The sequence below is a fragment of the Sus scrofa genome, chromosome 7 (assembly GCF_054392235.1).
Source record: "Sus scrofa isolate SSC_HxYL_T2T_F1_AM1 chromosome 7, Sscrofa_HxYL_maternal_Yorkshire_Landrace_v2.0, whole genome shotgun sequence".
NCBI lineage: Eukaryota > Metazoa > Chordata > Mammalia > Artiodactyla > Suidae > Sus > Sus scrofa.
The window spans coordinates 27,459,607-27,480,770 of record NC_139389.1 but is presented as its reverse complement, the minus strand read 5'-3'; the positions used below and the strand labels follow the sequence as shown (position 1 = coordinate 27,480,770).

Genomic DNA, 21,164 nt, shown 5'->3' with positions numbered 1-21,164 from the left:
AGAAGAGTTTATTGGGGTTTTTGTTTGCTTGTTTGGTTTTTGGCCACACCAGCAGCATGAGGAAGCTCCCAGGCCAGGGATGGAACCCAAGCCACAGCAGTGACAATCCTTAACCTCTAGGCCAACAGAGAACTCCAAGGGGAAGTTTTGAAAGACAAAATTTGGGGTGAGGGCTACAGGGTGTGTGACTTTCTTCTGCTGGTTGTCAATGACGTAACAGGGCGGTGCTCCAGGAATCCTGTCTCTGCCTGAGGTTACCAGCCTCCACCTGTGTGGCGCCTTAGTACCTGCGGAAGAACTCAAAGGTATATTTTATGTATATCTCTTGAGGAATATACACAGGACCCTGTGTTTTCTCTGCACTGTTGTTTCTTGACTGCTCCTCCTCTGCTTCTGCATTCCCTGCCTTCCCTAATTAGTAATTCTCTGAATCTGCCCTTTGGAACCCAGGGAAGGTCTAGGAGGCTGAAGCCTTTTCCCTACAAACAGGAAACAGGGGACATGGGAAGGCTTTTGTACCCAGGAGAGCCCCACAGGGTCCTGCTCAGTTTTACCACTATTCCTTTACTGGAAACTCACCATGAGATTGTTTTTCTTATGATTCCCCAAACACATCCTGTACTTTTCCGCTCAAGGCCTTTGCTGATTCCATTCTCTTTCTCAGTCATCTTCCACATCTGACTCTGTGGTATCCCCCCCACTGTTCAAGGTCCTTTCAAATGCCATTATTCCCTGAAGCCTCGCCTGATTGATTAGACAGACATGAACAGTAGTTCTCCTGGCATCTGGCATGCCCGGCTCCCCAGCACACATGAGGAAACTCCCCTTGGTACTCAACAGTACCATTTAACAGGAAGCCTGGCTCCATGAATGCTCAAAAGATGTTATATTCTGTGTCCGTGAACAGCTATTTCTAAGGCAGTTAAAGAAAATGTGTCAGTTCTCGAGTTATTGTCATTACCACATTTGCAAAATGTCTCGCAGTTTAAATGTTCCTCACATAAACTTAAATCCGGGTGGCTACTAACTTCTTGCCTTTGTATTTTGTGTCCTCTGCTCCAGCCATGTATGAACATTTGTGCACATTGCTGGGTTGCCCCTGTGTGGTGTCTGCACCTTTGTTCTGTGTATGCGTGTGTGTGTGTTGTGTGTATATTGAAGGGTAGCAGAATATGTCACCCCAAAATGTGCCTCTTTGGAGCATGCGGATTATTTTGAGCAGAAGGCAATCAAGATCAACAGACTCTGGAAAAGCTTTTTACCTCTCCCTTAACTGCCTAAATAACTTAAGTAGGGGGCCTGGCCCAGGGAGAGATAGCTTTCATCTGCAAGATTTACCTGCTTGGCAGGGCAAACATCTAATTAGCAAACATCCTCCTGTGAATTACCTACCTCCCCTTCAAGCCCCAGGTCCCTATCTCATTCCTTAGCTCTGGATGGTTTATAAACCTCAACTGAATGACTGCCTTTGAATCTCAAGTCTTCATGGGCTCCTGTAAGCATGCAATTAAATTTGTTTTCTCTTGTTAATCTATCCTATGTCAATTTAATTATTAGACCAGCCAAAGGAGAAATTTTTCTGCCTCTGCAGTGTGGTGTGTGTGTGCCAGTGTATTGGTTTCCCTTAGGCTTTTTGGCTATTTCTGTAGTGACTTGCCTCTTAATCCCCACAGACGTGTGAATGTGCATGTGTAACTGTGGTTCTTTTGTTGGGTCAATATTGTAGCAGAATGGCCAGACTTCCTTATTTAAGCCTTCCTGCCTCCCCAGAGATGGGGCTTGTGGCTGAACCATCTCAAACAGTCTGTGGGCACCTCTCCAGCTGCTACATGTCCCCACATGTGTCCACAGCCCGGGATTTCACCCGCCTCCACTCACAACTCACAACACACACTTGAGGCCTTCCTTGACCCTGGCCAACTCTCCACCCCCTCCCTTTGCTTAACCGTCGGAATTTCCAGCCGCCCGGCCAACCGCTCTCAGCCGCGGGTGGAGTTGAGTAAGGGCCCGCCCATGCTCGAGTACATAACTGGCGCGGCGGGGCTGTGGGGCCAGTCGTCCTTCTGTTCAGCTCGGCGCACAATGTGTCACTCTCGCAGCTCTCTCCCTACCATGACCATCCTGCGGGCCCCGACCCCGGCCCCCTCCACCAGCCCGGTGCCCCGGCGAGGCTCTGGTCCCGAGATATTCACCTTCGATCCTCTCCCGGAGCCCGCGGTGGCCCCCGCCGCGCGCCCCAGCGCCTCCCGCGGGCTCCGAAAGCGCAGCCGTCGGGTCCTCTACCCACGAGTGGTGAGTGTCGGCGAAGCGGACAGCCCGGGGGAAGAGCAGGGTAAACCACTGGATGCCGGGGCCCTGACCTAACCCCCTTTTGTCATCTCCCCTCAGGTCCGGCGCCAGCTGCCAGTCGAGGATCCGAACCCTGCCAAAAAGCTACTCTTTCTCCTGCTTACCATCGTCTTCTGTCAGATCCTGATGGCTGAAGAGGGTGTGTCGGCACCCCTGGCCCCTGAAGACACCCCCAGCGCCCCATCCCCCGCGCCCACCGCTGCGCCCCCAGTTCTTGAGCCCCTTAATCTGACCTCGGAGCCCTCGGACTACGCTTTGGACCTCAGCACTTTTCTCCAGCAACACCCAGCCGCTTTCTAACCCTGACTGCCCACACCCCCAAAAGAATCTGAAAACACAAGGAAACACCGGGTGTACCTGGTGCGCAAGAGCGTATCCCAAACTGGGACTCCTGAGGCAACTCACACTCAGAACACTACAGCGGAGACGCCCGCCCTGGGAGCCTGGGAGAGACAGGCACCGACACGCTGGGGCTGGGCCGGATGGGGAGGAAGACTGTTGTTAATTTATTTCTCATTGCTCCTAATAATATTTATATGTATTTATGTATGTCCCCCTAGGTGATGGAGGGGGGCACCTAATATTTATTTTAACTTATGCTGCGGAGCGAGATGTGCTCCCTGCTGCAAGTGCAGATCTCTGGGTATTTATTGAGTTCTGTGGGATTGGTGGAGGCAAGCACCAGAACTGAGGGAGGGTGGGAGAGGGATGGAGAAAACTCGGGTCCGGGCTGGGAATCGAAGACGGTGGTGGGTCCTAGGTTTAGCGGGTGACACTTTAGGTCCTCCAGCATCTGAACTCTCGGCTCTACTATGTGAGGCTTCGGGGGACCGTGGAAATATTGTCCTTGGCCTTCGATCTCCTTGAAGTTGCCCCCAAGGGGTGGCTGCGGGGGTGAGTGGGCTGTCAGAGGGCGGCTGTGGGGTCGCCCAGTATGTTCTGTGAACACAAATAAACTTGATTTACTGTCAACAGTCATGTGAGTGTCTCTGCAAGCGGTGATGCCCACTCCTCATAGACTTCAGGCTCCAGGGCCGGGCGGGAGGAGCCACGACCACATCCCCAGAGGGCTCTCCTCCCGGGGGCCCTGGGCTCCCGCCCCGAGACTCGAGGCTCGGAACCCAGCATCCGGTGACCGGATGCTGTCGTTCGTTGCCCAGTCTGCGGTATTCCCAGTTAGTTTCTGCGGGGCAAATCCGAGATGAGTCAATCTCTCACCCCGGGGTGCGGGACACACGAAGGTCACGTCCCGCGCGCTGGGGCGGAGCGTGGGGAGGGGCGTGAGGCGGGGCTCCCAGTCCCACTCGTGGCTCGCTCGGCCGCAGGGGTGGGCGGGGCAACTTGCGAGCTGCGGGCCGGAGCAGGGCCTGCCGGGAAAGGGGCGGGCCGAGCGCCGGGGGCGGGTGGGGTGCTGCGGGGGGCGGGGTCGTGTCTGCCGCAGCAACAGGGTGTGGCCGGGTAGGGGGCGCGGGCGCCAAGCCAGATCCCGCTTCTTGAAAGGCCTTGCGCGAGCTTCCCCTGCTTCGCGCACGGGTCCCTTGCGCGCCCCCGCCCTGCCAGGGACCCCTGCCCGGCCGCCGCCTGCGTCCAGGAAGGTAGTTGGGGGAGGGGAGATGGAGTCGGGCTGCGGAGGAGCGGGGAGGGTGGTGCAAGGGTCTGGGGGCCTTTAGGGGCTGGGAGAAGGGAGAAACAGTCATTTCTGAAGGTGGGGCAGGGACAGCAAGGGGCAGGGAGCAGGCAGTCGCTGGGGATCTGCGAAATTGCACAGGGAAAAAGCCTTAGCGGATCCATGGGTGAGGAAGCGACTGGGCCGCTGCGGCCACAGACTGGGCGGGACTGCCAGGGAAAAGGAAGAGGTTTACTCCTGTGTACTCCACGGCGCCCCTTCCGATCTGCAAAGGCTTTCTATCCCCCTCCTCCAGCTCCACCTTGAGCCATGTTTTTCACCTGTGGCCCAAACGAGGCCATGGTGGTCTCTGGTAAGTATTGTTCTCATCTCATCTAGTGACCCGCACCCCCCTCCGTCCCTGCAGAGGCCCCTTCCTCCTCTCCCTACCAGCTCCCCAGCGCCAAGCCTTCCGCCCACACCACCCCTCACGGCTGCAAGCGATACCCTTCCAAGGCCCAGGCTCCCCGCCCCCTGCCCCGCCCGCTCCCGGATTTCCTCGTGGGGATGCCCCCCCGCCCTTGCCCAGTTCTCTCTTCCACGTTCCAGCTCTACTTTGGCCACCAGCCACCACAGCCCACTGCCTCTCGACCTTCCAGGTTTCTGCCGGAGCCCCCCAGTCATGGTGGCTGGAGGTCGTGTCTTTGTCCTGCCCTGCATCCAGCAAATCCAGAGGTAGGTGAGAGGAGAACTAAGGAAAGGGAACCCTTGTCTTCTCTCTTTCCTCCTTTTCACACTGTTCACTCCTTCTTTTTCCCCTAGGATCTCTCTCAACACATTGACTCTCAATGTCAAGAGTGAAAAGGTTTACACTCGCCATGGGGTCCCCATCTCAGTCACTGGCATTGCCCAGGTGAGGCTTTCAGAGCCTTTCCCTCAAAGCCCACTCCCCTATCACTTTCTCTATCCCCAGACGTTAAGATTCTTCTGACCGTGGCTTTCCCAACCTCTGCAGATGAGAAATGTCTCTACTTCTCCAGTGACTCCCAAGGCACCTGACTTCTCCCCACTTTTCTCCCAGCTTCCCCCCTGGCTTCATGAGACCTTTAGGTTATCCCTAACCGTATTCTGGCTACAGGTGAAAATCCAGGGCCAGAACAAGGAGATGTTGGCGGCTGCCTGCCAGATGTTCCTGGGGAAGACGGAGGCTGAGATTGCCCACATCGCACTGGAGACGCTGGAGGGCCACCAGAGGGCTATCATGGCCCACATGACTGTGGAGGTGGGCCTGAGGGCCCGGAAAGATCTGTAAAGGATGCTGGGGTGGGAGTGGGGCTTAAGGACTGAGCTAATCTGTAGGAGACAGTGGCCAGGGGATCCGAGCGCTTACATTCCTCCTTCCCTCTCTCGTGTCTTTTTTGTTTGTTTTTGCTTTTTAGGGCTTCATCCGTGGCATAAGGAAGTTCCCGGGCTAGGGGTGGAATCAGAGCTACCACTGCCGGCCTACACCACAGCCACAGCAATGCTGGGTGCTTAACCCACTGAGTGAGGCCAGGGATCAAGGCCTAATTTTCATGGATACTAGTCGGTCTCATTACCCCTGAGCCACAACAGAACATCCACCTCTCTTCCTGTTATCCTAGGAAATCTATAAGGACAGGCAGAAATTCTCTGAGCAAGTTTTCAAAGTGGCCTCCTCAGACCTGGTCAACATGGGCATCAGCGTGGTCAGCTACACCCTGAAGGACATTCACGATGATCAGGTAAACCCAGGCAGTGGCTCCTCTCCACAGCCCTGCCCCCATCTCCTAAACCCTCCCAAGGACTCTGATTTCTCCATTGCTCCCACAGGACTATTTGCACTCCTTGGGGAAGGCCCGAACAGCTCAAGTCCAAAAAGATGCTCGGATTGGGGAAGCAGAGGCCAAGAGAGATGCTGGGATCCGGGTGAGAGAGACGGGGTCACTTGGTCACTACGGGCTTATTGAGTATCTGGTGGAAGAGGGGGCAGCATGGAGGCTAGAAGAGTGGGGGCAGCGGAGGATATAGATGAGGCCAGGTGTGGGGCAAAGATGGGGAGCTTGTTGGAGAGCAGACTCTCTCCCCGGGGCCTTCCTCTTCCTACTCTGACTCCCTTCCTGATCTCTGCATGGACAGGAGGCCAAAGCCAAGCAGGAAAAGGTGTCTGCTCAATACCTGAGTGAGATCGAGATGGCCAAGGCGCAGAGGGACTACGAGCTGAAGAAGGCTGCCTATGACATCGAGGTCAACACCCGGCGAGCACAGGCTGACCTGGCCTATCAGCTTCAGGTCAGAGCCACCATGCTGGCCCAATGGCCGGCTGGACTTCACCCCCAACCCGTTCTTCTCAGGCCGCCACTCTTTCTCATATTCTAACTCCAGTTCCCTTATTCTGGCCCTCCACTTCTGACCCAGCTCCTCCATATGAGGAAGATTTAAAAGACCTAAACATTTCAACTGAAAAGCAGTGAAAAAGCCTAGAAAGAGTATCATTGGTAGGGCTGATAACAGGCTTGGGGCTGGTTGTGCCCTGTGCACAGGCACCTGGATGAGGGCATGAACCAGAGCTAAGATCCAGCCCATGCTCCACGCACCAAGCTGTGCTTCGGGCCTGGGTCAGTGGGCCTGCATCCAGTTAGAGGAAAGGGGTGCCTTTTTCTAACTTGCTCAGGGTACTCCAGGGGCTCACAGCAGCCCTGGTGACCACGGAAGGGTGTGAGGAAGAAAAACATGGACTTGGGCTTTGAATCCACCAAGTGAGACTCGGGGCCCTTGATGATGCAGGGAGGTGTAGTCAGTCCTCATCACTTTCCGATCCTGTGCTGGAGAGTTTGCTCATGGCTAACATTTATTGGTTACCCCCAGAATCAGTACTCTTTGTACTCATGGCCATTTGCAGACAGGCAGAGTGGAGAAAAATTGGAGTTGCCTCATGTGTGCTTCCTAGTTGAGGTTGAACAAAAAGATGGTCTGCCCTCTTGTTTCAGCTCATGCTGTAAACAGTGTCATTGTCACAGTATATTCATTGCCACATTTTCTGCCCTTCTGTGGTCTTTGTTGGTGATCTCACAGTTTAAAATACCCCACGCCTAGTGCTGAAGTGCCGCTGTTCTAAATGAAAGAAGGCTGTGATGTGCCTGATGGAGAAAACGTGTGTGTTAGATAAGCTGCTTTCAGGCCCGAGTTATAGTGGTATTGGCTGTGAGTTCATTGTTAATCAACAATGTAAGCATGTGGTGTCTCTAAGCAGAAATATACAAAAAATAAGGGTATGTTTTGCTCTGTTGATGAAAATGTTATGACCAGAGGCCCATAGGAACCTAACTTTGTATTTTCCATTGGAACAAAATAAGCATTATTGATTCAGTATAATTAATTCATGGCTACTTTATAAAACAAATACCATGAATAACAAACATCAGCTGTATTTTGGGAGTTCCCTTAGTAGCTCAGCGGTAACAAACCCAACTGGTATCCATGAGGACGTAGGTTCAATCCCTGGCCTCACTCAGTGGGTTAAGGATCCAGCGTTGCCGTGAGCTATGGCATAGGTTGACTGGGAACCTCCATATGCCACAGATCTGGTTCTAAAAAGACAAAAAAAAAAAAAAAAAATTAACTTTAAGGCCTTTACCCAAAGGATCGCAATATTCTGAAATTCATTTTTGGCAGCAGTTGGTACAGGCTGAAAGCATAAAGTGCAACACACCTTTAGTTATAATGTTAAATCTCAGATGGCTTGACAGGTACCTGAGTGTGGCTGTGGCCTAGTGCTTTGCAACTCGAAGGATGCTCTGGTCCGCTTCTGGGCAGCATCAGCATCACTGGGGAGCTTGTTAGAAACACAAAATCTGAGGCTCCAGCCCAACTGATCAAGTCAGAATCTGCATTGTAACAAAATTCCTAGATGATTCATGTACACATTGGAGTTTGAGAAGCATTAACAGAGGAAACTACTAGTCTGGGTGGATAAGGCCCTAAACCTTCTCAACATGGCTTCCCTTGATTGCAAATCAAAGAGTTGGGGTGGCTTGGGTTCTGTTCAGCTTTTATCAGCCTCTCATTTTGTGCCAGGCTTTGTGCTAGGAACTGGGGAAATAAGGATTTATTCAACAGATATCTATTAAGTGCCTACTGTGTGCCAGGTATTGTTTTGGGGGTAAGGGTATAAGTGTGAATGAGACAATAAGATGCCTGACTTCATCGAGCTTTATGTTATAGTACAGGAAACAACCAGTAAGCAAATAAGTTGGCTTCACAGGCTCTAATTAAGGTGTTTCAGTGCTCTGAAGGAAGTAAACGGGTGTACTCTATTAGGTCGGGGTGATCAGAGAAAGCTTCAGTGAGGAAGCGGTATGTAATAAACCCCGATGGTGAGAAAGAGCCGGCACTGTGAAGAGCTGGGGGCTGTAATTTCCTTGCGGCACAGCGGGTTTAGGGTCCCGCATTGCTGCAGCTGCAGCACAGGTGGTTCAATCCCTGGCCTGGGAACTTCCACATGCTGCAGGTGGGGGGGTGGGGGAGTTTGTGGGCCAAGAACATTCGTCCGGTGCTGTTCAAATAGAATGTTCTGTGATGATGGAAATGCTCTATATCTGTGCTGTGATGTTGAGTACTTGTAATGTGGCTCAGGTGACTGAGAAACTGAATTTTAAAATTAAATAGCTAAGGGAGTTCCCGTCGTGGCTCAGTGGTTAACGAATCTAAGAACCATGAGGTTTTGGGTCCGATCCCTGGCCTTGCTCAGTGGGTTAAGAATCCGGCGTTGTTGTGAGCTGTGGTGTAGGTTGCAGACGCGGCTTGGATCCCGCGTTGCTGTGGCTGTGGTGTAGGCTTGGCAGCTACAGCTCCGATTAGACCCCTACCCTGGAAACCTCCGTATGCCGTGGGTGTGGCCCTAGAAAAGGCAAAAAGACAAAATAAATAAATAAAATAAAATAGCTAAAGTGGCAAATGGCTAGGCAGGAGTCCAGCATGTACAAAGACCCCGAGGTAGGGAAGAGCTGGGCCTGTCCCAGGAACACAAAGGAGGTGTCTGGTATGGCTGGTGTGCTGTGAGTGAGGAGGAGAGGCGGGCAGGGCTAGCTCATGTAGGGTGCAGGTGGGGTCACAGTGGAGACAGAAGATTCAAAGCACAGTGGAAAGCTATTGGAGAACTTTTAAGCAGGGAGGCGCTCTCATCTCCTTATGCTTTTACAAGGATTAGTCCAGCTGCTGTGTGGATAATTGATTGTCAGAAGAAAAGAGAGGAAGCAGGGAGATGAGATAGAAGGTTTTTCGGGGAGTTCCTTTCATGGCTCAGTGGTTAAACGAACCTGACTAGGATCCATGACGATGCAGGTTCCATCCCTGGCCTTGTCAATGGGTTAAGCATCTGGCGTTGCCATGAGCTGTGGTGTAGGTTGCAGATGCAGCTCAGATCCTGCATTGCTGTGGCGCCCCAGCCTTGGAACTTCCATATGCCAAGTGTGCGGGCCTAAAAAGCAAAAAAGAAAGGGTTTTTCAAAGAAGATAGATTGAATAAGTGCAGCTAATTGCGCACTCTCTTAAAACTTCACTAAAACCACATAGAATGATTTAAGAAAAAAGAAAAAGAGGGAGTTCCCGTCGTGGCGCAGTGGTTAACGAATCCGACTAGGAACCATGAGGTTGCGGGTTCGGTCTCTGCCCTTGCTCAGTGGGTTAACGATCCAGCGTTGCCGTGAGCTGTGGTGTAGGTTGCAGATGCGGCTCGGATCCCGAGTTGCTGTGGCTCTGGCGTAGGCCGGTGGCTACAGCTCCAATTCAACCCCTAGCCTGGGAACCTCCATATGCCGCGGGAGCGGCCCAAGAAATAGCAAAAAGACAAAAAAAAAAAAAAAAAAAAGAAAGAAAGAAAGAAAAAGAGGGAGTGAATAAGGACAAAAGGAACAGAAACCAAAGCATTTTGGTTCTTAGTCAGATTCGTTAACCACTGCGCCATGACGGGAACTCCTCCCAAAGCGTTTTGGAAGCAGAAAGTGATGGTAACTGATGAAGCAACTCTGGGACAGCTGAGCCCAAAGCTGCAGGGGAGAAAGCAATGAAATGATCTGAGACTCTGGAGCTGCGATGAAGACTGATGAAATAAGGGGAGTTCCCACTGTGACTCCTAGGGTTACGAACCCAACTAGTACGAAGTTTTAAGAGAGAATGCAGGTTCGATTCCTAGCCTCACTCAGTGGGTCAAGGGTCCGGCATTGCCATGAGCTGTGTAGGTCGCAGACATGGCTCGGGTCCCAAGTTGCTGTGGCTGTGGTGTAGGCCAGCAGCTGCAGCTCCGATTCGATCCCTAGCCTGGGAACCTCCATATGCTGCAGGTGTGGCCCCAAAAAGACAAAATATATATATATATATGAAATAAGGAGAAACAGATGAAAAGCGACTTCTCAGAGCTCCTCTCTGGCTCACTGCCTCTGGGTAATGCTCCCTTCTCTGCCCCAGTAGACTTCTGGGGGTTTATTTTCTGACGAGATAAATAAACCAGAGGATGTGACCTGGGGGGCCTGGGCACTTTACCAGTAACGGGCATGAAGAGACTGTCTGCCAAGGAATGCTGAATGCTGCCTGCTTTCCCTAAGCCCTTACCCCACGTGCCTCCCAGAACCTCCATCTTGCAAAGGAGATGTGAGAAGACTGGTCCGGGGAACATGACCAACCCAAAAGGAAAGACCTGAAGCTCCTGAATGAGAGTTTCCTCAGATGGCCTGTCCAGATCACCCTAGAGTGAAGCTCAAGGCCAGCAAGCTTCACCCACGTCCCAAGGGCATCCCTTCCGTGTTTCAGACCTTCCTCCCTGTGAGCAGACAAGCAAGGACTGCCTAAGTGAGAAAATCCTGCACCATGAAAGACAGACCAACACCATAAGCAAAGCAAAGTGATTTGAAGGATACATAATATGTAGGGAGAAGAAAGCTTTGCAAATTAATATTCTAGGAGATTTCTTGTGGTGCAGCAAGCTAAGGATCTGGTGTTGTCACTGTATTGACTGGGGTTGCTGCTATGGTGTGGGTTTGACCCCTGGCCTGGGAACTTCCACATGCCATGGGCAAGGCCAAAAAAAGAAATCCTCAGTAAGCAAGAATTCATATCCAGGAAATCAGGACATGGAACAGAAAGCAAAAAAAGCTTTCGGCAATTAATGTGACGGCAGAAATGGAAAAAAAAAAAAAAATCCCAGTGGAAGAGAAATTCTAATAAATTCCCCAGAAAATAGAACAAAACATGGAAAAATTAGGAAAGAATATTTGAGGCCAGCCCAGGAGAATCAACAACAACAGAAGGAAATCATCAGTGAAAAAATTCAAACAATGTTGATCTGACTTTCTAGATTGAAATGATCCACCAAGCGCCCAGCATAGTGAATGGAAAACACCTACCTTGAAGCACCTTGCTATGAATTTCAGAACACTGAGAATTAAGAAAAGATCTAAAAGCTTCCTGAGAAAAAGAACAGGTCACAAGCAAAGGGGAAAGCATCAGAGTGACTTCAGATTTCTTAAGATGCTAGAAGACCATGGAACAATGCCTTCAAAATTCTGGTGGAAATTAATAATGTGGTAACCTGTACTCAACTTAATCCTCATTCGAATAGAAGAGTGAAATCAAAAGCTCAGAAAACCAAGATCTCAAAAAACTTACTGCCCATGTACTCTTTTTTCTTTTTGGCTTTTTAGGGCCACACTCACAAGTGTATGGAGGTTCCCAGGCTAGCAGTCGAATCAGAGCTATAGCTCCAGCCTACGCCACAGCCGCAGTAACACAGGATCTGAGCTGCATCTGCAACCTACACCACAGCTCATGGCACCACCAGATCCTTGGCCCACTGATCAAGTCCAGGGATGGAACCCAGATCCTTATGGACACTAGTCAGATTCGTTAATGCTGAGCCACAATGGGAACTCCCACCCATATACTCTCTATGAAGGAGCTGCTGGAGGTTGTGTTTCCCCCAAAGATGGGTCTGCAGAAGTGGGGGGTGGGCTCCAACACAGGAGCACTGTGACCCTGCACACTGGAGCAAAGAGCAATTGGTCCAGTTTGGAACAGGTTTGAAATTTTACGGTGGAAGATAGCAGCAGGTGCCACATCCAGAATCCCCCTTCCTCCTACAGTGGACAGATGTGCCCAGTAAATGCAGGGGCACCATCTCTTGTGCTGATGAGCCCCACAGGGAGGATGGTGCCTGGCTGAGCCCAGGCAGTGAGGCAAAATGTGTGTTCCTCCCCCGAACCACTCCTCACTGACATCTGGGCAAGGGCCCTCTGATCCCTGTACTCTGCAAGGGACAAGAAAACGAAACCTTCCTAAGTCAGAGGGAGTCTGTGTATCCATGTTCTTGCAGTTGCTTCCAGTAACCCTGGGAGGATACACGAGCTGCTCCTCACCGTGGTGGTTTCTGGGGAAGGGAACTAGTGGGTGGTTTGAGAAATAGGTGGGAGGAAGCCTTATTTCTCACTGTTTACTTTTCTTTTGAATTTGGACCGCATACAAAAGATAAAAATGAGAGAGTTCCTGTTGTGGCGCAGCAGAAACGAATCCGACTAGTATCCATGAGGACGTGGGTTCCATCTCTGGGCTGGCTCACTGGATTGGGGATCTGGCGTTGCTGTGGCTCTGGCGTAGGCCGGTGGCTACAGCTCCGATTTGACCCCTAGCCTGGGAACCTCCATATGCCGCGGGAGCAGCCCAAAGAAATAGCAAAAAGACCAAAAAAAAAAAAAAAGTGTGGCCTTAAAAAGCAAACATAATTAATTAATTAATTTAAAAAATGAGGAAGACACCCCACCCTCCCCCCAGAGAAAGGGCGGGAGGCTATTCAGTAGTCAATTTCAGTGGCTGCACTAAGGGCACTGCATCGCAGGTAGTGAGAAGTGGGTGGATTTGAGCGAGTTTGGAGGTGGAGGAGGGCTCCGTGGAGGGGCTTCACCTGGACGCACAGGGGCAGTTCCCAACCCCATCCAGCCGCAAAGCTGAGGCCACCTGGGGAACAGCCCTGCTGAAATCGGCTCTGAGAGGGAGAATCAGGCCACTTTCGGACCAACCCTTGGGTCTGTACCAGAAATGGACGCCACTGGGCGGGCTGAGCCCACGGGGACCGACCTCATGTGCCTGCTCTGCGTTTCCACCCCTTCCTGGAGCCCTGGCCCCCGCCTCCCTCCCGGCTTCCTGGGCGCTTGCTCTTCAGCGCTGACGCTGAGCCTCCGTCCTCCCAGGTGGCGAAGACGAAGCAGCAGATCGAGGAGCAGCGGGTGCAGGTGCAGGTGGTGGAGCGGGCCCAGCAGGTGGCGGTGCAGGAGCAGGAGATCGCCCGCCGCGAGAAGGAGCTGGAGGCCCGCGTGCGGAAGCCGGCGGAAGCCGAGCGCTACAAGCTGGAGCGCCTCGCGGCGGCGGAGAAGTAAACACCCTCCCCGTCCCCTCCTGGCTCCTTTCCCACCTAGGCGCCCCCAGACGACTCCTTTGGCGGAGTCTTTCTCCCCCGGCTCTCGGGCTCCTCCTCAGCTCCTCCCTCCACTGCCTTCTTTGCCCAGGTCCCAGCTGATCATGCAGGCAGAGGCAGAAGCCGAGTCAGTGCGGGTGAGTTAGGTGACTCTTGCCAGCTTGTAGAGCGAGTGGGGCTTGCTCGCCCGGGGATTTCTTGTCCTTAATTACCGCCATCAGTACCTCCAGTGTCCTGTACCCTCCACAGATGCGTGGGGAGGCCGAGGCCTTTGCCATTGGGGCCCGAGCCCGGGCGGAGGCTGAGCAGATGGCCAAGAAGGCGGAGGCTTTCCAGCTGTACCAGGAGGCTGCTCAGCTGGACATGCTGCTAGAGAAGCTGCCCCAGGTCTGGGGGTGGGGGGTGGGAACAGAGGAGTGGGGCGGGGATGAGGGGTTTGGGGAGAACCAGGCTAGGGGCCTTTAATTAGGGATGGGACTCACAAGCCAGTGTGACCACAGGAAGAGTGATCCTCACCAAAGTGAAGGACAAGGGTCTTAAAACCCAGGGTAAGGTGTCTTAGGATGGGTGTGGTCAGAGCGCAGGCGCCGAGTGGGCATCTCCCCTACTAGGTGGCAGAGGAGATCAGTGGTCCCTTGACCTCGGCCAAGAAGATTACACTGGTGTCCAGTGGAAGCGGGACCATGGGGGCGGCCAAAGTGACCGGGGAAGTGCTGGACATCCTGAGCCGCCTGCCAGAGAGCGTGGAGAGACTCACTGGCGTCAGCATCTCCCAGGTGAGGGTCTCTAGGGAGGGGGCTGTGGAGCCGAGTTGCCAGATTCCTGTGCACGTGACAGAGTAGGCCCCGCACCCAGGAGGCCTGGTGGCTGCTGACATTTATTAAGTGCTTTCTGCATGCCAGACACAGTACTAAGCTTCTACACAAAAGTTTGAAAAACACTTTTTTTTTTTTTTTTTTTTTTTTGCTATTTCGGGCTGTACCCACAGCATATGGAAGTTCCCAGGCTAGGGGTCGACTCAGAGCTGTAATCGCTGGCCAATGCCACAGCCACTGCAACTCTGGATCCGAGCTGTGTCTCCGACTTACACCAGAGCTCACAGCAACACCGGATCCTTAACCCACTGAGTGAGGCCAGGAGTCGAACCCGCATCCTCATGGATACCAGTCAGATTTGTTTCCGCTGCACCACAATGGGAACTCCCAAAAAACACTTTTTAAACCAGACTTCTTTGGAGTACATAGGGTTTTACAAAGTAAAGAAACAATGCCCAACATGTTAGGTAACTTAGCCCATTTCACACAGCTGGTTTTCAGACCCAGGCCTCTTCTTTCTGGAGCCTGTTCTCCACTAGTAGAAGGAACTAGTTGCAGCCTGTAGACAGTTAATTCCAAGGCATGTCAGTGCTTTTCTTGGTGCCTGTTTATTCACCTGTAAAATATGGTAGAGATCAGAGAGCAGGATCTAGAACCGGACTGCTCTGGTATGAATCCCGGCTCCTGTGACCTTGCATAAGTTCATCGCCTCTGCACCTGTTTTTTCCACCTTAAAACTGGGTTAATAAAAGTAACTACCCTGTTGAATTGTTAAGGGGATTAAATGAGTATTTGCAGAGTTTTAGAACAGTGCATAGCACATAGTAACTACTATATAAATGTGTTAAATAAAAAGTGCATATATAAATAACAGCACTAGACCATATCAGTGACCTTCAAGCTGGGTTCCTTGGAGTCTCCTTGAGGACTGCAGTGGATAATTGGGAGCTAAGGAGGGTCTGTGCAGGCAGGACTCTGGCCCCCTTTGTCCCCTTGCAGTAAGTAATTCATTGTTATACAAGAATCCTAATGACTGCTTGGCAAAGCGGGTGAGGTAGGGTATCAGAAAACACTCAAAGATTCCTGGAAGGATGTGTCCTTCCTTCAGTCCATTCATCCAGATGGCAGCCTGGGAGAACAGGGTACCTGGTCCCCACAGTCATCCTGTTGTCTTTTTGCCAGGTGAACCACAAGCCTTTGCGAACAGCCTGAACCCCTGACCTGCGCGATGCCCAGCTTCGTAACTCAAGTTGCCTGAACGGTCCCAATATTGCATGCACTTCAGCCGGCTCCCTGAGCGGGGTTCCACTCCTCACCTCATCTCTCCTTGCCAAATAGCCTGTGCCTTGCCTTGGAAGGAAAGGGTTCTCCCTTCTCCAACCCCATATTGCCAAGACTGCTGGTTCCCCAGGGGTCCCATGATGGCCTTCTGATGAACCCACCCCCAACTTATTTAATTAAACTACTGTTGAGCCTGTTGTCCAGAATTCTTGCCTGACCAAGACTTGAGGGATGGTCTGCAGATTCTAAACTAATTCAGGAGTTCCCTGGTGGCTCAGTGGGTTAAGGATCCAGTGTTCACTGCTTGTAGCTTGGGTTATTGCTGTGTGTGGATTTGACCCCTGGCCCCAGGGAACTTCCCCATGCTGCAGGCATGGCGAAGATAAACAAAAAACATTAATTCAGAGTGAATGCTAGGACGCAGTTTTCTCCCTTGCATCCAATAGGCTTTGTAGAATGGGAGAGGCAGTAGTATTTGTGTACTTTTGAGTTATGGAATGTTTTTCACCCAAAAAACATAGCATGCTGAAGTAGAAGTCAAAGAAATGTTGAGAATTCTATTAGTTGCTAGAATTACTAAATGGTCAGGGATAATTTATATATTTTTAAATTTGTTGAACTTCCAGAACAGCTTAGAGACTTGTTACATTGTGCTCTGAAGCATGGTGTCAGGTGGAACAGTGTCAGTTTAGAACAGGACCATGGTGTAACATCCCTCCAGTGATGTTTGCCTTAAGGTGTCTAAGAAAACCCACAGGGCTAGAGAAAATAGCAGGATACCTATAACCCAAAGGGCCCTAGATAAACTACAAGTGGCTTTGCATTCCTGAGATTCTTCTGGATCACTGTTAAAATTGCCTCGGTCCAACCAGTTTGTTGGGTTCTGGGCAGGGAATCTCCATTTAATCGGGGAGACACTGATGATGCTGGTCTGGTAACCACTTACTTGACCTCAATTCCCTTTTCTACTGCATCTGGGCCTCCAGCCATCCCAGTTATTGAGACCAGGGATTAAAGAATAAAGACATATATCAACTTATGGAAACAGTATATGGTGTAACTGAACTTGAGCCCCATTCCTCCACCAGTGTTTTTTCCCTGAATGAGCACACATCTCGCAACTGTTTTTCAATTCCCATTTATTTTTGGCTCTTGGGGCAGTCATCTTTTCAATATGAAAAAAAGCAAGTTCAACACAAAATAGAAGTGTAGAATAGAACAAAACCAAGAGTAGGGGGGAAAGGCAATAGCAAAAAAGTTAAGAGATGAGATGTTGCCGAAAAGATGTTGTCCCCTCTCTGGCAAATGACATTAGGGTGACAGCACACACCTGTCCATGTATGTACAGAAGGGCTTATATTCATTTTTTTGTGTAAAAAGATAGGCTTAGGGACATGGCTCATCTCTTCCTTGCTCCCCTTGACCCTTTTCTGAACAGAGGAGAGGAATCCAAGGAGGTAAAGGGGAAGAAGGAAGGATTCCTCTGGACAGGGTCGGGGCCAGACTCCTACCAAGCAAACAACTCAGGACAGAGCTTGGAGGGAGACTGAAAATGGAGATAATACTGTTAACACCCCCCCAGAAGCTGAGAGGAGTAGGGAGATAAATGGAAATTAGGACTTCAACAGCCTGGAGGCCCCTCTCCAAAGCCCCACCCTTTCCTTGCAGGGACAGGGGAGGTTCCTGCATCTCCTTTCCCCCAGGCTACTTCTCAGGCCTAGGATGGTGGTCATCTATCAGGTTCTAAATGGGATTTGGTTGGAACCCAGCTTCTTGAAGCATTATCTCAAAAACAGGGAAATGTTTACTGGGCAGATGGGAGGAAGTGGGCACCAGAAGGAAACACAGGGTTACCCAGAATGGCAGAAATCTAGGTTCCCCAGAGTGGAAAGAGAGAGGAGACATTCAACAAACAACAAATATTTATTGAGCGCCTATTATGTGCCAGGCACTGTTCTAGATAGACCCCCCCCCCCAAAGAAAAACAAGAGGCAGAAAACGCAAATTCTGAGGGAGAGGAAAGGGGCAGTTGAAGAAGGCTGAGGGGGCTGAGAAGCCTGAGGTGATGGGGCTCGGCCTTAGGCCTCCTCTTCGGCCTCCTCACCGAAATCCTCCTCCTCTTCTGCGGTGGCATCCTGGTACTGCTGGTACTCAGAGACGAGGTCATTCATGTTGCTCTCAGCCTCAGTGAACTCCATCTCGTCCATGCCCTCACCTGTGTACCAGTGGAGGAAGGCCTTTCGGCGGAACATGGCAGTGAACTGCTCTGAGATGCGCTTGAATAGCTCCTGGATGGCCGTGCTGTTGCCGATGAAGGTGACCGCCATCTTGAGGCCACGGGGAGGGATATCGCAGACAGCCGTCTTGACATTGTTGGGGATCCATTCTACGAAGTAGCTGCTATTCTTGTTCTGCACGTTGAGCATCTGCTCATCCACCTCCTTCATGGACATGCGCCCACGGAAGACAGCAGCCACAGTGAGGTACCGGCCATGGCGGGGGTCACAGGCAGCCATCATGTTTTTGGCATCGAAGACCTGCTGGGTGAGCTCAGGCACAGTGAGGGCCCGGTACTGCTGGCTTCCACGGCTGGTCAGAGGGGCAAAGCCGGGCATGAAGAAGTGGAGACGTGGGAAGGGCACCATATTGACTGCCAGCTTGCGGAGGTCAGCATTGAGCTGGCCAGGGAAGCGGAGGCAGGTGGTGACACCACTCATGGTGGCAGAGACAAGGTGGTTCAGGTCCCCATAGGTTGGCGTGGTCAGCTTGAGAGTGCGGAAGCAGATGTCGTAAAGGGCCTCATTGTCGATGCAGTAGGTCTCATCAGTGTTCTCCACCAACTGATGGACAGAGAGGGTGGCGTTGTAGGGCTCAACCACGGTGTCAGACACTTTGGGTGAGGGCACGACACTGAAGGTATTCATGATGCGGTCGGGATATTCTTCACGGATCTTGCTGATGAGCAAAGTGCCCATTCCAGAGCCTGTGCCACCGCCCAGCGAGTGGGTCAGCTGGAAGCCCTGAAGGCAGTCACAGCTCTCAGCCTCCTTCCGAACCACATCCAGGACTGAGTCAACCAGCTCAGCCCCTTCTGTATAGTGGCCCTTGGCCCAGTTGTTGCCTGCCCCAGACTGACCTGCAATGGAGTCAGAAGACAAGCTTGATTAGTAAAATGTGGAAGATACATAACCACATTCCTACCTTTCGACTTGCAGAGTTAATGCCAATGGATATATCTTCTTTCTCCCTCCAGTGACCACCCCCTCCGCCAATAATTCACTATCTAAAGCATTAGATTTGAAAACACAGCTCTGTATTAAGTTCTCCACTACAATCATTTCCCAGAGTTTGCTGTACCCTTGCACCCAAATAAGTAGATTAACAGCATCTGCTACTATCTGTGTAACCTACCAAAAACAAAGTTGTCTGGTCTGAAGATCTGACCGAAAGGACCTGAGCGAACAGAGTCCATAGTCCCGGGTTCTAGATCCACCAAGATAGCACGAGGAACATATTTGCCACCTACAGGGAATAAAGTAGAAGAGTGAAAATTAGCAGAGTTAAAGATAAATAATCAGGGGCTGGGAGACAGCCAGGGACCCAAATGTGTGATTCCAGGCGCTGCCACAAGATGGCAGCAGAGCCACTTTTGGGGACCCAGGGGTGGGGAGTGAAGAAAAGCCTCCAAAGGAACTGGATGGCTTCATTCAGAGGGAATAAGGAGCGCCCCAGGGCTACAGAGACCCTAGGGAGAGATGGGACCTGTCGTTCCCTGGCCCCCGCCCTCACCTGTGGCTTCATTGTAGTACACGGAGATGCGGTCCAGCTGCAGGTCGCTGTCCCCATGATAGGTGCCGGTGGGGTCGATGCCATGTTCATCACTGATCACCTCCCAGAACTGCCGGGCGAGAGCAATGGGTCCTCAACAGCTCAGGATCCAGTCCCTTACAATCTCCGCCCCCCCCATTTACATTCCCGACACTCCCGTAGTGGGCTCTCCCCTAGGGTCCAGCATTCCTTCTGCCTGCCACACCCTTCCCCGAGACAGTGGCACCCCCGGGAAGGGTGCAGCTTTCACTGATTGTGAGATGTGTGGCTGGAAGGGCCCGGCGATCGCGGGCGCCAGGGTTAGTAGATGGAGGCAATCAACCAGCTCCGGAAAGCGCAACCTCTCCCCGCCCCTCACACTGGGCACAAAGAGCCCGGGGCGGGAGCCAATGCAGAAGGCGACCACCCCCGCCCTGCACGTGACGGCAGCGCACGCGCAGGTTAAGCCGCCGACAAAAGGAGGCGCAGCGCTTGGGCGGGGGCGAACCGCAAATCCTGAGCGCTAGGGGCGGGGCTTGGGCGGGACTAGTGCGCCCCCCGCCGGCCAGCCAGGCTGTATTGTCCCCGCGCGCTAGGGGCGCCCGGGTCCCGCCCTTCTGCTACAACGTTGCAGCCGCACTTCCTCCCCGCCCCTCCCCCGCTACACTGTAACCGCGCGCAAAGAGGAAAAAACCCCTCCCCCTCTTGGCCTCGGAATTTTATTTCTACCCTTTTTTTCTCCTTTGCTTTGAGGATTTTCTTTTGTCCTACTCTTTAGTTCTAAGGGACCCTTTAAAGAAAGGACACCGTCTTTCCCATTTTTCTGTTCACGCCCTAAAAGGGTCTCCGTTAGGGTAAATGAAAGGAACTAAAGTTAATCCAGCACGTATTAGCCTTCCAGCACGAAAAATTGAGCGATCACCCCTTGGGGATTGCAGGCGCGCGGAGACCCCTGAGCTTTTGCAAAGGATATCGAGTACTGCAGCCCACTCTGGTGCATCGCGTTCCCCCACCTCTGGATCCGACCTATCTGCGGCTGCCCGCCAGCCTCGCCCCTTCCCCCTTCAGCTTAGCCCTACAAAGCCCCGCCAAGGGGAATGCACATGGGGAAAACCTCGCCTCGCTTTGTCTCCGGCCGTTTCCGCATCTCCCTCGAGCTCCCCAAGTCCTCGGACCGTTAGGAGATCCCCTTTTAAGTAAAATTTTACAGAAGCTCGGTTTTCCCGCCTCCTAAACCTACAGGGTGCTTTTAACAGCTTCCCCAAAATGAACCCGCCGAGTAAAGAATTCCCCATTTTTCAAAAGCAGACCCTAACTACAAACGCGTATTTTATACATATAAAACTTTTGGGGGGCAAGGCTTGACTACGGATGGAGAATGCAAATGTTCCACAACCATTCTTTTTAATTTACCTGGATTTTTTTTTCTTTCTCACTAAGAAATATAGTTTAAAGAGGTTAAACAAAAAAATCTTACCTTGGCACCGATCTGGTTGCCACACTGACCGGCCTGGATATGCACGATTTCCCTCATTGTTAAAATTTATTCTAATCTTTTTGCTCGCCTCAAGGTGTGTACGGGGCAAGAAAATGATAAGTAATTTTGTTTTTCTCTGCTCCCGGTCGCAGGCTGGAAGGATGGGACGGGCCCCGGAGGCTGGAGCAGCGAGGTCCGAACACGGCGGCAGGAAGGTTCTGAGAGGGAGAAAGGAGAGGGGAGGGCGCGGGAGGAAAGGCGGGCAGGGCGGGGCGCGCGTGCGCGGGGGCCGGGAGGCGGGAGAACTCGCCCCGCGCCACCGTGAGGAGACAAAGCCTCTTAGAGTCTGGT

General features: G+C 52.0%; 3 protein-coding genes across 5 annotated transcripts; 2 read left to right on the top strand and 1 right to left on the bottom strand.

Moving 5' to 3' along the window:
• The first annotated feature begins 2,053 nt into the window (after positions 1-2,053).
• IER3 (immediate early response 3) lies at positions 2,054-3,321 on the top strand. The gene is made up of 2 exons (XM_001927551.5): positions 2,054-2,292; positions 2,389-3,321. The coding sequence occupies exons 1-2, from the start codon at positions 2,083-2,085 to the stop codon at positions 2,647-2,649; spliced, it is 471 nt and encodes a 156-aa protein (XP_001927586.5). The 5' UTR covers positions 2,054-2,082; the 3' UTR covers positions 2,650-3,321.
• Positions 3,322-3,773: 452 nt separating this feature from the next.
• On the top strand, positions 3,774-18,666 carry FLOT1 (flotillin 1). 3 transcript variants are annotated; one of them, XM_005665748.4, is made up of 13 exons: positions 3,774-3,944; positions 4,272-4,328; positions 4,615-4,690; positions 4,778-4,868; positions 5,094-5,237; positions 5,599-5,718; positions 5,807-5,902; positions 6,113-6,265; positions 13,210-13,391; positions 13,525-13,570; positions 13,683-13,820; positions 14,045-14,209; positions 15,431-18,666. In XM_005665748.4, exons 2-13 carry the CDS (start codon positions 4,286-4,288, stop codon positions 15,458-15,460), a joined length of 1,284 nt encoding a protein of 427 aa, XP_005665805.1. In that variant the 5' UTR covers positions 3,774-3,944; positions 4,272-4,285; the 3' UTR covers positions 15,461-18,666. The 3 variants fall into 3 exon arrangements, with proteins under 3 accessions (XP_005665805.1, XP_005665806.1, NP_001121955.1); XM_005665749.3 differs by lacking the exon at positions 4,778-4,868; NM_001128483.1 differs by lacking the exon at positions 3,774-3,944 and having other exon boundaries at positions 4,286-4,328; positions 15,431-15,460.
• TUBB (tubulin beta class I) lies at positions 16,652-21,070 on the bottom strand. The gene is given in 4 exon segments (NM_001044612.1): positions 16,652-18,665; positions 18,941-19,051; positions 19,319-19,427; positions 20,814-21,070. Coding segments are annotated over 4 exon segments (1,335 nt in total). The 5' UTR covers positions 20,871-21,070; the 3' UTR covers positions 16,652-17,607.
• Positions 21,071-21,164: the final 94 nt, after the last annotated feature.

Coding starts and splice junctions, on each gene's coding strand:
- IER3 (XM_001927551.5), top strand. CDS start 2,083: ATGTGTCACTCTCGCAGCTCTCTCCCTACCATGACCATCCTGCGGGCC. Junction 2,293..2,388: donor GGGTCCTCTACCCACGAGTG/GTGAGTGTCGGC, acceptor ATCTCCCCTCAG/GTCCGGCGCCAGCTGCCAGT.
- FLOT1 (XM_005665748.4), top strand. CDS start 4,286: ATGTTTTTCACCTGTGGCCCAAACGAGGCCATGGTGGTCTCTG. Junction 13,571..13,682: donor CAGAAGCCGAGTCAGTGCGG/GTGAGTTAGGTG, acceptor TACCCTCCACAG/ATGCGTGGGGAGGCCGAGGC. Junction 13,821..14,044: donor TGCTAGAGAAGCTGCCCCAG/GTCTGGGGGTGG, acceptor CTCCCCTACTAG/GTGGCAGAGGAGATCAGTGG.